The sequence below is a fragment of the Gopherus flavomarginatus genome, chromosome 2 (genome assembly GCF_025201925.1).
Source record: "Gopherus flavomarginatus isolate rGopFla2 chromosome 2, rGopFla2.mat.asm, whole genome shotgun sequence".
Taxonomy (NCBI): Eukaryota; Metazoa; Chordata; order Testudines; family Testudinidae; genus Gopherus; species Gopherus flavomarginatus.
In genome coordinates, this window is record NC_066618.1 from 136,276,365 (window position 1) to 136,291,322 (window position 14,958).

General features: G+C 40.7%; 1 protein-coding gene across 8 annotated transcripts in view; it reads right to left on the minus strand.

Moving 5' to 3' along the window:
* Positions 1–357: 357 nt before the first annotated feature.
* Positions 358–14,958, minus strand: part of CTNND2 (catenin delta 2) — a 1,245,479-nt gene continuing 1,230,878 nt past the window's right edge. For all 8 annotated transcript variants that reach the window (XM_050937394.1, XM_050937393.1, XM_050937390.1 and 5 more), the window contains 2 exons: positions 9,748–9,821; positions 358–3,778 (listed from right to left, as the gene is read on the minus strand). In XM_050937394.1, the coding sequence (XP_050793351.1) occupies positions 3,518–3,778; positions 9,748–9,821 (335 nt within the window). In that variant the 3' untranslated portion in view covers positions 358–3,517. The remainder of the gene's footprint in view (positions 3,779–9,747; positions 9,822–14,958) is intronic.

Here is a 14,958-nt window from a genome sequence, read left to right on the forward strand (position 1 = left end):
TCGTAAGCAGTGGTGAAATGGGCACTAAAGACACAACTTCCAAAATAGGTCCCATCCTCCCAGACATGCTGTTTTCACACACTCTGCTAGCATCCCTACCAATAAACCTTAGGGTAGGATATGAAAACTGTCATGACTGAAAACAACGAAAACTTGCCATTCTGTTATTTTTGAGCTTAGAGGTGAAAATGCATTGATGTGTAACAGCTGAAAATGAATAAAGCCTAGGGTCATGTAAGTGGGGCAAACGAGAAAGTAACTTAATTCATCATAATTTTTCACTTTTGCATTTAAACACACTGCACTATGAACAGTTCTCCACAATACAATAGGATTTATTAATAGAAAATACGTCAATATGAGTTAGTCTTTGTACATGTTAGTAACATGTACAGTGAAACATTCTTTTTGGTCAATCTATAATTTTATATTTCTTTCATATTATTTGACACCAGTGTTTATTTGATTTTTTGGGCTTAAATACATTATATGTCAAAATGTATTTCTGTGTTAATATAGTATTTTAAATCATAGTTCATCCTTTAAATATTGAATCCCTATTCAATTTCTCTCCCCTTCCCCCCCAATCAGTATTGCTCATGGTAGTGCAATTTTGTTAGTATTGATATAGGTTAACCATTCCTTCCAGACCGTCAACAACATTTTAATAAAACATTGAGATTTATATAGATCTACACAGCTAATCAAGATTCTAATAAGAAGCTTGTTTAAAAAGTCCAACATTTTACAGTACATCAAATGCAGTTTATACATTTTTGGAACATTTCTCGCTCTCTGTGTTTTGTGGTATGTTACAAGGCTGAAGGGAGCAGCAGTAGGTGGACATATTTCCCCCAATATTAAAAAGAGAAAATCTTACATATCCTGTCTGGCATCGGAGATGGCACTGGATTGCCAGGGCTGGAAAGAAGCCAGGAAATTCAGCACCTTCCCAAGACTCAATACAGCAAGAAAGAAAGTCACTATTCTGAGTACTTGCCACTGGAGAAGAATGGAATAAAGGGGGTGAGGGGAGGAACACAGACAGAAAGAGCTTTATGCTATTTTGTGCCTTTAATCCAATATTTTTCACTTGACAAATGGTCAGCATTTCGTTTCACCTCATGGTGAAGAGAACCTAGAGGAGACAACATGGACATTTTACCTGCTCAGAGAATTTACATAAACAAAACTTACAACTTTCTGCATTATATAGACTCCAAGGTCCCTTAGGCCTATGTGCATGCCTGTAACAGGAGAAATGTATGAGTGTGATGGGCATAGTCAATCAGGGTGAACTTCAAGTCACGAGTGACGTTGCTTTTTTTTTTTTTTCTTATTTTCTTTATACTGAAAATGTTCTTCGTTCAAAAGAGTGCTGCAAATGTCACTTATCTTTTTAACATCAACTTAATAAAGAAAATATAAACAGCCTGTGTCCAAAATTATCAATAATATTTGTATCTACCTCAATATACATTTGGCATATGGTGCCACTCCCTCTTTTTTTTTTCATGCAATTTTTCCAGTTTACTACAAAGAAGAGCTAAGGTTACTTATCATACACTGGGAAGGTTTTCCAGAAAGATTCAACTACAGTGCTAGATTACTGATAAACCATGTCTACATCACAACACTTGCCCCAGTGACCTGTACTGTTTTTGCTCTATAATACAGATTCGGATTTGAGAAAGTTTTTCCTGCCTCTGGGGTATAATTCAGGCAATGCTGGGACTATTACAATAAGGAATCACAGAAATGTTTGTATCCCTAAAACAAACTATATGCTGAAGCTTCACTAATTTACAAATATTTCATTTGTATTGGATCTAGTTGTGTCAAGACTGTGCATTGCAGTTAGCTAAGTGATATGAATACTATATATTGTGGATTCAAATTTTTTACTTCCAAGCTGTAGATGGATGAAGATAAAAGTATCTCAGTTCACTGCTCCACATTTTGGGAAAAAAAAATAAATAAAAAAGCTCATTCTCGTTCTTATCGGTTTCATTTTTTTTAAATGTACAGAAATGGTCAATGGTTTTTATATCTAAGGAATATTTTTGATATGATTAAAAGAAAAACAACTGTGCCAGTATCTCAATGCTGGGTCCTTGTCCAGATTTAAGAACCGATCGTGCCAGCCTGTTGTGGTTTGATGTTCTCTCTCCCTCAGGAACATGAAGAGATTACATTGCTTCTATCTGTAGCACTTGCTAGTCCTAGGGTGGCAATACAGACTAGGCTGAGTTTTGTCTTCATGGTAAGAATGTTGAGGGATGGGATCTTGAAGGGAATAGCACGTAAGAATGAAGGAATGGGTTAAAACCTTATAATTCCACTTGGAACTGTCCTAATATTTTGACTCACTAACAATAGTGGGTGAGTAAAAATACATACTGGAGTTTCCACTGTAAAAAAATGTAAGCTTGAACAAGGAGAACAGCAGATGAAAATAACTCTTATTTTTTTCTCTCTCTTTCTCTCTCTCTCACACACACACACACACACATACACACAAAGAGAATATTATGCATACATGGACACTCACAAGCAAGAACATGTATTTTTATGATAGGTGCTTGGAAATAGACATTCTTAGCAAATATGGATGACAGATCAATTGTAATTTATTTTCTTTTAACACTGTATCATCATAAAGAAAACTGGTATAAATGAAAAATCTATTTCAAATATCTACATCTAAAATTTTAGGCAGTGAAAAAGCACTTTGTTGACAAGGAGTGTGGAATGATGAATGTTAATTGTCAGAAACTGCTGAATGCCTTTTTTTTTTAGTTGCCACAAACAAATTCACATATCAGAACGAACAATACTGCTAAATATTCCTTTTTGTTGTTGTTAAAACGCACTGGGGAAAAGAAAACAAAAAAAACTGGAAATTCATACATCTTTCAAAATTTTGAAATTGAAGCAATATTTAGAACCATAGATGATGAAACACTGTGGCATTGGTGTAATATACACAATGCACTTGGTTTGTTTTTTTTTTATCTGTAATGTACATCAAATACTTTACAACAATGCATTAACAAAAGGCAAGAAACATCTTGCTGTACAGAGGAAACCCCAAATGCAACTTGAAGCCTAGATTCACAATGAATAAGGATATTAAACAAAGTGTGAGAAGCTGTTCCCCATAAAGTATGTAAACTGCTTAGTGTCTTGTGCTTAACTCTTGACCCACATCCACTGTCATATTCATCCTCCTTCCTTCGACCACATTCAGTGTACAGCACCATTGTTTTAGACTCTATAGGCCAACAGTCAAGTTGTCCCACACTGTACTATATATATATATATATCTATCTTTCTAATGACTTCCATGTTTAACTTTCATTTCTTTTAGCCTTCTAAAATATCTTAAATTTTCCATACTGATTATCAGAGCCTTCCTATGGAACAGGCTTTAACAAACTAAATTTGCAGGAAAAAAATGTCTTGTGGTATGCATGCACATGCACAGTTCCTGGAGCTTTTGTGTCTTGCCCAAGCCTCAAACCCAGGAATCTGGAGAAGCTGGATAGTGGCTTGTTTCATAGTTAAGTTCACTATAGGGACGAGCAGCTGAATAGAAGTCGACGTAGTTGCCAGTTGATTTTAGTCCCAGATGCATGTTGTATTCACTTGCAGGTGGGCGATGATGCACTTGATCCTCAAAGAAGGACTCATCATAGTTTCTTGTCGAATTCTGAAACGGCTGGTATGGTTCATAATCTTTTCTACTGGGCTCCTGTGGAACTGGCTGTGTTGAAACCTAGAAAGATAATAACACCCACAGCTTGTTAGGTGTGAGTAACACTGGAAAACAAACTAGCACAAGGGGTGCACAGCCAATAGTTCCAGCTCATTTCAACTTATCAGGCTGGAGTAAGAATGCTGCCGGCAGTGCTTTATACTCACATTTATTACTGCTGCTAACAGATGCTGATTTGCTTAAAGAGAGGTAGTTAAACAGCAAAGGCTGTAGGATTTAGGCTTGGGCTGTGAGAACTAGCGGTGGGTTTGAGCCATAATCCTGGAAGATTGGAGCCAAACAATGTAGCTTGCAGCCACCTCTACTATAAACCCTGACGTGTTCAGTTCCTTCCCATATCTTACTCAGCTTCTTATTCTGTCTCCATATAACTGGACTTCATCATAGGACTCAAATGTCTAATAAAGACTCCGAATTAAACAAAGTTTTCTTTGGGGAAACCTTTGGCCCACGCATTTTTTTAAGATAAAAATAAGATGACTCAGACGAAAATTTCTAAACCTGGGTGACTAAAGCTTAGTATCAAGGCACCTAAATAAAAGTGGCTGGATTTTTCACCGATGCTGACATGCAGCAGTTCCCACTGAGTTTAGTGGGATTTGTGTGTGCTCTGCATTCTTACAAATTGCTTTACTTAAACTCCTCAATATGGATAAGGACTCTAACTTGAGGAACCCATATGTGAAAGTCTTGGACTTAGTGCCTTGAAATATATCCCATTCCTACCTTTAAATTGAGCTATTCCCTAATCTCTTTATTATCTAACATTTAAATTGCTGTTATAGTTCTTTGATAGCCTTGGATCTTGTGTATCTATGATGGGACAGAACACTCTTCCTAATCAATCACAGAAGCTAATTCAAACTATTTCAATGATTTGTTTTTGCACAGCTGAGCCTGAAGGTTTTGATAGGGAACATTTAAATTACAAGATGAATTTTATAAACCGGTGCTAAGTATCTTCATGACTGGATGTTTTTCTAAAAAAATATCCTCTAGTTCAAGCACAGCCACTGGACTCGAAGTTGGAATTAATTCAGGGAAGTTATATTGCCTGCGTTAGTTAGCTCAGACCAGATGATCACAATAGTCCCTTCTGGCCTTATAGTCTATGAATCTGAACTCCGTTCTTTCTGCTTTGCAGCCTCTATGTAACTACAGCCAGCTTTCCACTGCATCCCTTTAAACATCTGTCCTTTTCTAAACACTAGAGATCACAGCTCACTTTTTTATGAGAGCATGTGTAGCTTAAACTTGTGCTAGTGCTGGTCCCAGACCTGCCAACACCTTTCTTTCCTCTAAGGAATCCCTTGATTGGCTCCAGTAAACAGATGAGAGAGAGAGCGCATGACAGAGAAGCAAAAAATCCTGTATTAATCTAGATCCCCTATAGTGCTGCACCTCATCCTAGGTTATGAATATTTTTGGACATTTTAAACACCATTTAAAAAACCAAGAATCTTTAAATCTTACTGAATGTACTCATCCCACAGGCGACATTCTGGTACGTTTTCAACATGCTGTGTGTATAGCAAAGGCTAATTTATGATGTGTGGCTGCACCAGGGAGGAGGGAAAAGACACAGTCATGCTTTCCTTGGTGCAGCTGGACATTTGGTGACTAGTGCTCTGGGACAGCTGGCAGGATAACTGGCCAGTGCTGCCTGCAGTGCTCTCAGCCCCAACATTGGTGTGGCCATATGGCCATGGCCTCACCAGCCCATAGCTGCACCGCAGTCCCGACAGACGTACAGGTTAGATCTGCAGAAGAAGTGTAGTAACTGCCTCCCCCAACCATGCTCCCTCACTTGCTCTTCCACTGCACAGGCATAATGCCTTTTCCTCGCGTAGCGCCTCCCAGCGCGGCTCTAGCTCACAGACCCACCACAGAACTCCACGTATAAATCCTGCTTTCTCCCTTCACTCTAGCTGAGCCCACTAGACACCACCTAGTATGCCATGGCATCACACGCTACCACATGGAGAGATCTGCAAGGCTATTGTACAAGCAGGGCTGGCTCCAGGCACCAGCTCAACAAGTAGGTGCTTGGGGCGGCTAAGGGGCAGGGGCGGCATGTCGGGCTCTTCGGCGGCAATTCGGTGGCGGGTCCCTTGGTCCTTCTCAGAGGGAAGGACCTGCCGCCGAATTGCTGCCAAAGAAGAAAGCGGCGCGGTGGAGCTGCTGCCGATCGCGATTGCGGCTTTTTTTTTTCCGCCGCTTTTGTACAAGCATCATGGCCAACATCATGTTCCTGGATGTCTCATCATGTTCCTGGATGTCTTTAAAAGCAGGGGAAGAAGTACAGCTGCATTGGGACCATTGCACAGAGTGTCAGTGTCACCCATCAGCTACCACTGAAGTTAATGTGAGAAGAGGATGCTCAGCAAATCACAAAAGGTGTTTGGCACCTCACAGGATTGGGCTCAGTATTATTACAGCAGCCGTGGTTTCAGTATGCCTAGATTCCAGGGGGTTGTTAGTATCTTGGACACACTGTTTCAGCCCAAATGTTCAAACCTGGATGCCTTGAATAGAGATTTGGATACTCAGCTATTCCAACCCAATGGAATACAATTGTATCTAATGCTAAAAAAGCAACTACAGACCTGGGACTATGGTTTAGTCACCAAAAGACACTGGCCTCACATAGGCTAATTGTAATGAGCATCATAAATGCTGACTGCTGTTGGAAATGAAACTCCCTGGGTGCTGCATTAGCTCACATATTTTGGGAATGCCCTAAATCAAGAATTTCTAATTTGAGGTGAGTCAAAGGACCAATCTGATAGTAGATGCTTAATTGGAGCCCTCCCTCTTATGTTTTGTTCTTGGATATATTCCTGATGCCTGGAGATTACCTGGTAACAAGGCAGCGTGGTTCCAATGTGCAGCTTTGGGTGCTAAAAAATTAATCCTGCAAACACGGAGAAGTTGATTCCCACCAAACATTGATGCCTGGCTCACTGATATGGCTGATCACACAGCTAACAAATGACTGGCATTCTGCAGAAGGGGAATGCCCCAAAAATATAGAGCGATTTGGGCTGACTTTTTTTAGATGTCTGTGATTAATGTAGACCCTGAAGAGACACATGTCACTTCCCCTCCCAGCCCTTTCACCTAACTCTCTTTACTTCCTTTGTGTATTGTGATGAATCTGGTATTTTGGTATATTTGTTGTGTTTGGAAAAATGTAAACAAAATTATAAATATGAAAAAACAAAAACAAAAAACAAAAGAAAACCCCAACAGCCTTAGCTAGTTAAAGTTAGGCACATAAATAAAAATGTCCTATTTTTTCTGCAATTTCCATGAGTTGTGTGTTCTCTGCACCGCTGATAGTAGGCCTGTTTAGACATCTAAATATTAGGGCTGGTCACAAAATGTTCATCAAAATCATGTTTTGACAGAAAATTGGGTTTGAATTAAACAATTTTTTCTGCAGAAAGTGCTGCTTTCCACAGAAAATTTACATTTACACTTTTCATCAAGATACCAAACACCTAGAAACCGAAAAGCTTTTGGTTTTCAAACTACAATTCCCATTAGGAATTGTGGGGGCTTTTCTGATTTACAATGTTTGGTTCCCAGCCAAAATTTTCTGCAGAAAAGACCACTTCTACTAAATATGGATTTATGTACCCGACAAGTCTGCACCAAGTTCATTTTTTGCCTCAAAGTTGCTATCTCATTTCCCATTCTGAAAAATGGATATAACACTTACATACTTCATGGGGATGTTGCAAAAATTAATTAGTGCTTGAGCACTTTGAGATCTGTGAACGAAAGGTGCTATTTAAGTGCAACATAGCATTGTCTATCATACAATTAACAAACAAACAATTCCACAATAATCTGAAAGCACTCTATTGGTGGGGGCTAAGGAAATGCTCTTTTGTATTCCACCCTAACTCCATGTACATCCACATTCTAATAATGGGTATTAACTTGCCAATTATGGTACCACTTAAATACACAGACTACTCTATTTTTTCATGAGCTGTTAAATGCATACTGTGGTTTTAATGGACAGACTATTCTAAAAAGATTTCTATTTAGGGTGTGGGTCTGTGTTTGTGTATGTGTACTATTGCCTACTGGGTGGAATGTACACACACATGCACAAATTCCCTCTTTAAAAAACCCACTGTGGGAATTGATGTTTGCGAAAAGTGTCTGACTGACAAATATGGAAGCTAGTGGCCTCTATTAACACAGGTATAGCACAAACAGCTCACACTAAGGATGAAAGGTTGATCAATCTCTAGGCCCATTCAGTACTTGGCATCTCTGCTGAAACTTTTAAACAAGGAGAGTCAAATACAGTAACTCCTTGCTTAACATTGTAGTTATGTTCCTGAAAAATTCTACTTTTAAGTGAAACTATGTTAAGCGAATCCCATTTCCCCATAAGAATTAATGTAAATAGGGGGATTAGTTCCAGGGAAATATAAATAAATCAATATATAGTTTTAAACAAACAATTTAATACTGTACACAGCAATGATGATTGTGAGGCTTGGTTGAGGTGGTGGAGTCAGAGGGTGGGGTATTTCCCAGAGAATGCCTTGTTGCTAAATGATGATCCAGCTTTTGGCTGAGCCCTCAAGGGTTAATACATTGCTGTTAATGTAGCCTCACATGCTACAGGGCTGCACAAATGGAGGGAGGAAATACAACAGACACATGGCAGTGGCTGCAAAGATTCCCTGAAACTGAGAGTGATCATGAACCCCCGCTATCCCACTGGAGTGCATCACTCTCTCCACTTTCCAAAGTGCTGGGAGGTGCATGTGTGTGTGAGACAGAGACACACACTGTGTGTGTGTGTGTTTGTGTGTGTGTGAGAAACAGACACTCTCTCTCTCTCTCTCACACACACACATACCTTGTGTGTGTGTCAGAGAGAGACATACAGAGACACATACCGTGTGTGTATGTGTGTGTGTGTGTGTGTGTGTGAGAGAGAGAGAGAGAGAGAGAGAGAGGTGCATTGCCCCTTTAAGTATGCTGAGCCCACTCTAAGCACATTGCCTTTTTAAGTAGATCAGCAAGTTGAGAAAGCAGCTGCTGCCAGCAAGCTCTCTGAGCCCTGTCGTATCCCCCTGCCCCTGTTCTGTGGAGATTGGGTACAGGAGCAGGGGGCAGGAGCAGGGGTAGGGGGACACCCTGACATCAGCACCCCTCTTCCCCCCCATCCCCTGCACAGCAAGCAGGAGGCTCCTGGGAGCAGCTCCAAGGCAGAGGGCAGGAGCAGCATATGGCAGTGTGGGCAGGGACACATAAACTGCCCAGCAACTGATAGCGTGTTGGGCGGCTGCCACACAGGGAACTTAGGGGAGCTGATAGGGGGGCTGCCGGCCCACTCTGGTTCCGGGCTGCTCTTCCTGCATGCAGTGGACAAAGCAGGTGGCTGCCAAACAACGTTATAAGGGAGAATTGCACAACTTTAAACGAGCATTTTCTCTAATTGATCAGTGCCGTAACAACGAAACAACGTTAACTGGGATGACTTTAAGTGAGGAGTTACTGTAGTGTCAATAACAGTACTGTTTTTTGTGGTGCAGATACCTGACCATCTGGAACTGGATGCACACCACCAAATTCATGGAACATAAGACATCAAAAAACCATGAGGTTACTACTACTGGATGAGCTAGTGGAATTACTTAGGCAGAGTCCTGTGCTTTTGTAGTCTATGCCACATACATGTAGTGCCATCTATGTACTGTATGCCATGATAAATTGTTACACATTTTGGAAACTTGTGTCCAAATTCTCTGCTGGTACAGAAGAGCACAACTCTTTTGAAGTCAATGGAATTGCTACCACTTGCAAAAGCACAGAATGTAGCCCTCACTGTCCATACTTCTCTATTATTTTAATGTTTTTGATTGTTCTAACAGGCAAAACAATGAATACATTTGCACTTTTTGTATAGAAACTAGTATTTTACTGTACTCACATACCTGGTTGTGTTTGATATCTTCAGCAGGTGCACCATAAGAATTCCTGTACAAAGTTGAGATTCCAGCATTTTGAGCTAAAGACAAAAGTAAAGGAGAAAAGTATTACCAGACGTGTCTCTCTGCAGGATTTTTTGCAGTGATTTTGCTGTTATTACACTACATATATTAACATAATACTGGTTAAGATTTGTCCCAAGTAAAAAACATTCATTCTGGAATGAATATAAATATATAATAATTAAGGATTGGAATTTTTGGGTATATTGAGAGAATGATAGCTTTTTCTTTTTTAATTAAGAGTGTGAGATTCTTAATTTGGGATTATTTCCTTCTCTTTGCAGGTTAGTAGATTAACTGTGCTGATTAAAAGCAACAAAGAAGGCAACTGAATTGCATCTTTGAAAGCACCAGCATGTACCTAAGCTTTATGAAGTGTGGCTGTTATGTGAGTTCACTTTTGCTTTCACTTGCAAATTATCATGTAAATGCCAGACTTTCCTTACCATCAAATAGTCTCATTCTTCACTTTGCTGTGTACATATATATCACTTATTAACGTTAGTAGGTGGAAGTTACACTGAATCCGTGGATTTCACACATAAGCCAATAGGAAATTTGGCATGCAAACAACAATAAACCATAAATCTCAGGCTAAGTACATTGTGTTACAGTATATCATTTATACATTTAACACATGCAACTATAAATACTGGGTCTAAAAAACCTGGCACTTTTGTTCCTTGGATCAGACACTTAGGATGATGATGGTCAAATGCATGAATTAGCTGCGCTGCAATGCTTCTTTTCTTACAAGGTGAAACCAACCACTTGGGGGGAAAGAGATATAAATTAGCTCCAAAAATGAACTACCAAAAGGCTGATATCTGGTGAAAATGAAGCGATCTGGATGATCAGGCCTCAGCCTGTGAACTAATATCGCTCTCCCCCAAGATGTTCCACAGTCAAGCTCATTAAGTGAATTGAGTTATGAGCCTGAAAGTGTTGAGATGAAGCAGTAATTCTAGGGACAAGAAAAATATCACATCTGTCCTTTAGAGATGCTCACATTTTTAGTAGGGATTTCAGTTTTTCTTCTTTTCCAATAACATTTCAAGTCATGGGTGTCTCATATGGGGCTGATTCTACCCCTGCATTTAAATGCCCTTACAACCTATCTGAGATATATATTGCAGATGTGGTTTGAAAAAAACTTGTGCATTTTGGATATTTGCAAGAATGCAAAGTAAATGACTTGTGCAGTGGCTGCAGATCACTCACAGGGAGCATGAATATAGAACAGGTACTTATCCTACAGTAACTGTGGTGTTTCAAGATGTTGTACATCTTACAAGTATGTAAGAACGGCCATACTGGGTCAGACCAAAGATCCATCTAGGACCAGTATCCTGTCTTCCGATAGCAGCCAATGCCAGGGGTCCCAGAGGAAATGAATAGAACAGGTAATCATCAACCATCCCCTATCGCCCATTCCCAGCTTCTCGCAAACAGAGGCTAGGGACACTATCCTTGTTGTAATCAGTGTGGTTCCTACTGTAGGTACATATGTACCTAATGCACACAAAACTATAGTTTTTCTGAATAGCGGAGCATGTGCCTATGTCACCTTATGCTCCTATACAAGGGCAGAGTGGGAGTGGCTGCGACCCTCCTTCAGTTCCCTTGCAATTCAAAGCCCAGGTTAGCTGAGGACTCTGAAAAGGAGGGATGGAGGGAAGGTCAAGGGATCCACTGAGTATAACATCTCAAAGAACCAGAATTTCTGCAAGGTAAATAACCATTCTCTCTCTTTGAGTATGTGCCAGTGTGGATCTGGTGACTGGCAAGCAGTATCCTCTCTGGACAGGTGAATGAGAAAGGCCAGTCAATTAGTCAAATAATGAGTAAAGCACTGCTTTCCTGAACTTGGCATAGGACCTGGCTGCCATGTCAAGGGTGCAATGTTTGACAAAGGTCATTAGGTTGCTCTGCAGGTCTCAGGTACAGTCACATTCCTGAATCAGGCTGAAGATGCTGCTTGTGCCCTGGTGTAGCTTGTGGAGTACAAGAAAGAGGGAAAGGCTCACCAGCTACTTGATAGCAGGCAGAGCAACACTGTGTGATCCGCTTAAAAAGTCTCTCTGCTGGGAAGGTTTGGCCTTTTGATGAGCCGAGTATAATCACAAAGAGATGAAGAAACGGTCTAAAGGGTTTAGTCTTGTCCAGGTAATGGAGCAAGGCTCTGGAAACACCCAAGAAACCTAGCTTCTTTTCTCCTTGTGTCGAATATGGCCAATAGGTTGATTAGTAAGGCCTGGCAACTTGCCACTCTGAGTTGTAAAGAGCAGTAATAGTAAGATTTTTCTCCCAGACACATTGAGCCTTTTTGGGTCACTGATCCACTCCCCCACCCCGTTAGAGGTACACTTTTTTGATTTAGACTTTTACTGCACTGCTCAAACATCTAAGGAGTCTGGGTTGTGGTGGGCATGGAAGTACTCAAATCCATATTGAGAGACCTAGTACATTTTCTCTACCTGTTTTGCAGTTGTAGTTACAATGGCTGGTGTCTGCCACCAGGCTCTAGCCAAGTGGTGGGCAACCTGCCACACAAGACAGTTTGTTAACATTGATAGTCCATAGGCACAGCCGCCCGCAGCTCCCTGTGGCTGCGGTTCGCTGTTCTGGACTGGCAAGTGTGAGAATGTCAAACTTATGGAATTCCTCTGATGTGACCTAAGTCTTTAGCTCCAGAGTTTCAGCTATTCTCATAAGCAGCTCTTAGACTTGAAGACATCCAGGCTGGTACTGGTGACAAGGAGACCACCTTGTCAGGTGACAAAGATGACAGGTCCTTTGGTGGTATTTTTGCTCTAAAGACCTGTAAGAACGGACTCTCAATAAGCTCAACAGGGCCACAGAGGCATGCTTTTAGGGTATTTGGTATTGACTAGAACAATGCCATTTCTGCTGAGCCCGAGGGGGAGAGCAGACAGGTCTTTCAGTAACAGATCTCAGAGGAGTAGGTTCTCTTTTGAAGGTGCGGAGAATGTATGTCCTAGTGACATGTGTGGATGATGCTGAAGTATAAGATGCTTTTAATACTAGGGTTTGCACCAGTATAGATAGGTGTCTCAGTACTGATGATGGTCCCCAGAGTGTTGTCATTGTTTGTAGACATCAACACTGAGGGATATGACACCAGAGAAGGCTTCCTCTGTGACACAGGCTGCTCCTTATTATCAGAATTCAAAGCCATGTGGGTCTTGGTGGCTGTATCCCTGAGGCTTTATTTGATCTGTCTTTATGGGAGGACACTGAGCTCCACCTGTAGTCTCTGCCTTTGAGATCAGAGTAGCCTCTCTTTGTGCTGAGCTTTGGTAATGGTAGATGTTGGCAATGGTGCCTGAGGTTCCAGTGCTTTGCAAATGCCAGGTCTTTCCTCATCACCATCTTCTCTGCTCTGGTCTTTGGAGTCACTTGCCTGCTAGATGGTGAGCTGAATGAAGCTGGCTTGTCCATTACCCAGATCCAGCTGCCTGTTGTCTCAGGATCTCAAGAGACCTTCACAGATTGCTCCAGGAGATGACGCTTTAACTGCGTGTCTCACAATTTACATTTATTATGGAGCATGAAAGCCACATTGAACATTTACTCGGTACGTGGGGCACTCCGAAATAGAGGAGGCACCTCCTGTGTTCATACATCAATGGAATTGTCCATCACAGGACAGGCACAGCTTGAAGCCCACAGATTTCAAAACCACCAAATTGAAAAGTCTTGTACAGGAAGAGTGTCTGGAGGACCTGTGCACAGGGTCTGATATAAATACTCAGCCCAGATAGATTGGTATCATTCATGGTGGTCATTTGTCACAGAATCAGAAGAGTTATGAAGATTTTATGAAGAGTTTGAAGAAATTTAGCCAAAGCTAAACTAGTTGGTCAGAAGTTTGCCAGGTTCCATCTTACTGCCAGGATGGTAAAAAGGAACAGAGAGTCATAGTCTTAATGCCCTCACATAGCCGCATGAGGAGCTACAGAATGCATACACAGCCCCAACGGACACTGCTGTTCAGAAACAAACATACATCATGTGCATGAGGTGAATGGAAACCACATGGACACATAGCAGAAGAACAGAATATACACGCTGACAGAATTGTATCAATGTTGTTATGCAAATCACAAATTCACATTGTAAAATATAAACAAAACATAAATGGTACAGAGTCCTTTATTTAACATATTAAAGGGAAAATGGCACACTAAGAGTTTGGGAATGCCAAGAGTTCCCAAAGCAGAAAACTGGGATAGTTTAGGGTAGAAGATGAGAGAGCTTAATCTCTTGAGTTAATTAAGAAGTTCACTATGCCTGGATGAACAGTTGACTATTGATGTCAAAAACTACAGAGGATGAGGACAAGTGAAAAGGAGAGAGAGGGATGAATCGATCCACATTTTGCAGTTTGCACCCATCCCTTGCTGAGATATCGTATACACGTTAAGACATGTAAAATTGTCAGAGGTTGGGAGAGGGAGGATGAAGAAGGAAGTGATATTAAGAAATGGGGGAAGAGGAGGGATGGAAGGATAGAAAGAAGTATGGTGGTCAGAGAGAGTGAGGCAGCAAATGGGAATATGAGAATTGGAGCCGACACATTATACTCCAGAGGTGGCTGCATTTCAGTGATGGATGAATTAATATTTCAGTGTTTGTACATTTTCTGTAGTAACAATAGGTAAGTACAAGTGACTATTGCAGATGCCGATGTTACCATATCCATTTATATAAGGTAAATCTGGGAAGTTTTTAAGGGCCACCATGATAGACCAATACAGTTTGTGAAGAACTCTGCGATCCCCTGGTGTGAAGGATGCTATATGAATCTAAACTACCCATATTATTTTAGAAGATGCCAAGAATTATATTGGTGAAAGTTGGTAGAAAAATAATTCTCCTCAGCAGCCTTCTGTGAAGAACACATTGATAACCTTAAGACCAGCTTTGAAAAGGATATAGCTAGATATTTATGTGACAAAGATATCACTGACCTAAGTCTTCTCATATATCTTAGCTCACTTACTTGATTCATGGTTTAAGATTTACATTCAAGTTTCATGTTCCAAAAACTGCTGACTCTGGAGACATTTATAGTACTTTGAAACAAGAAGTCACTAGCCCAATGCCCTCGTAAGCATAGTCTGATAGTCA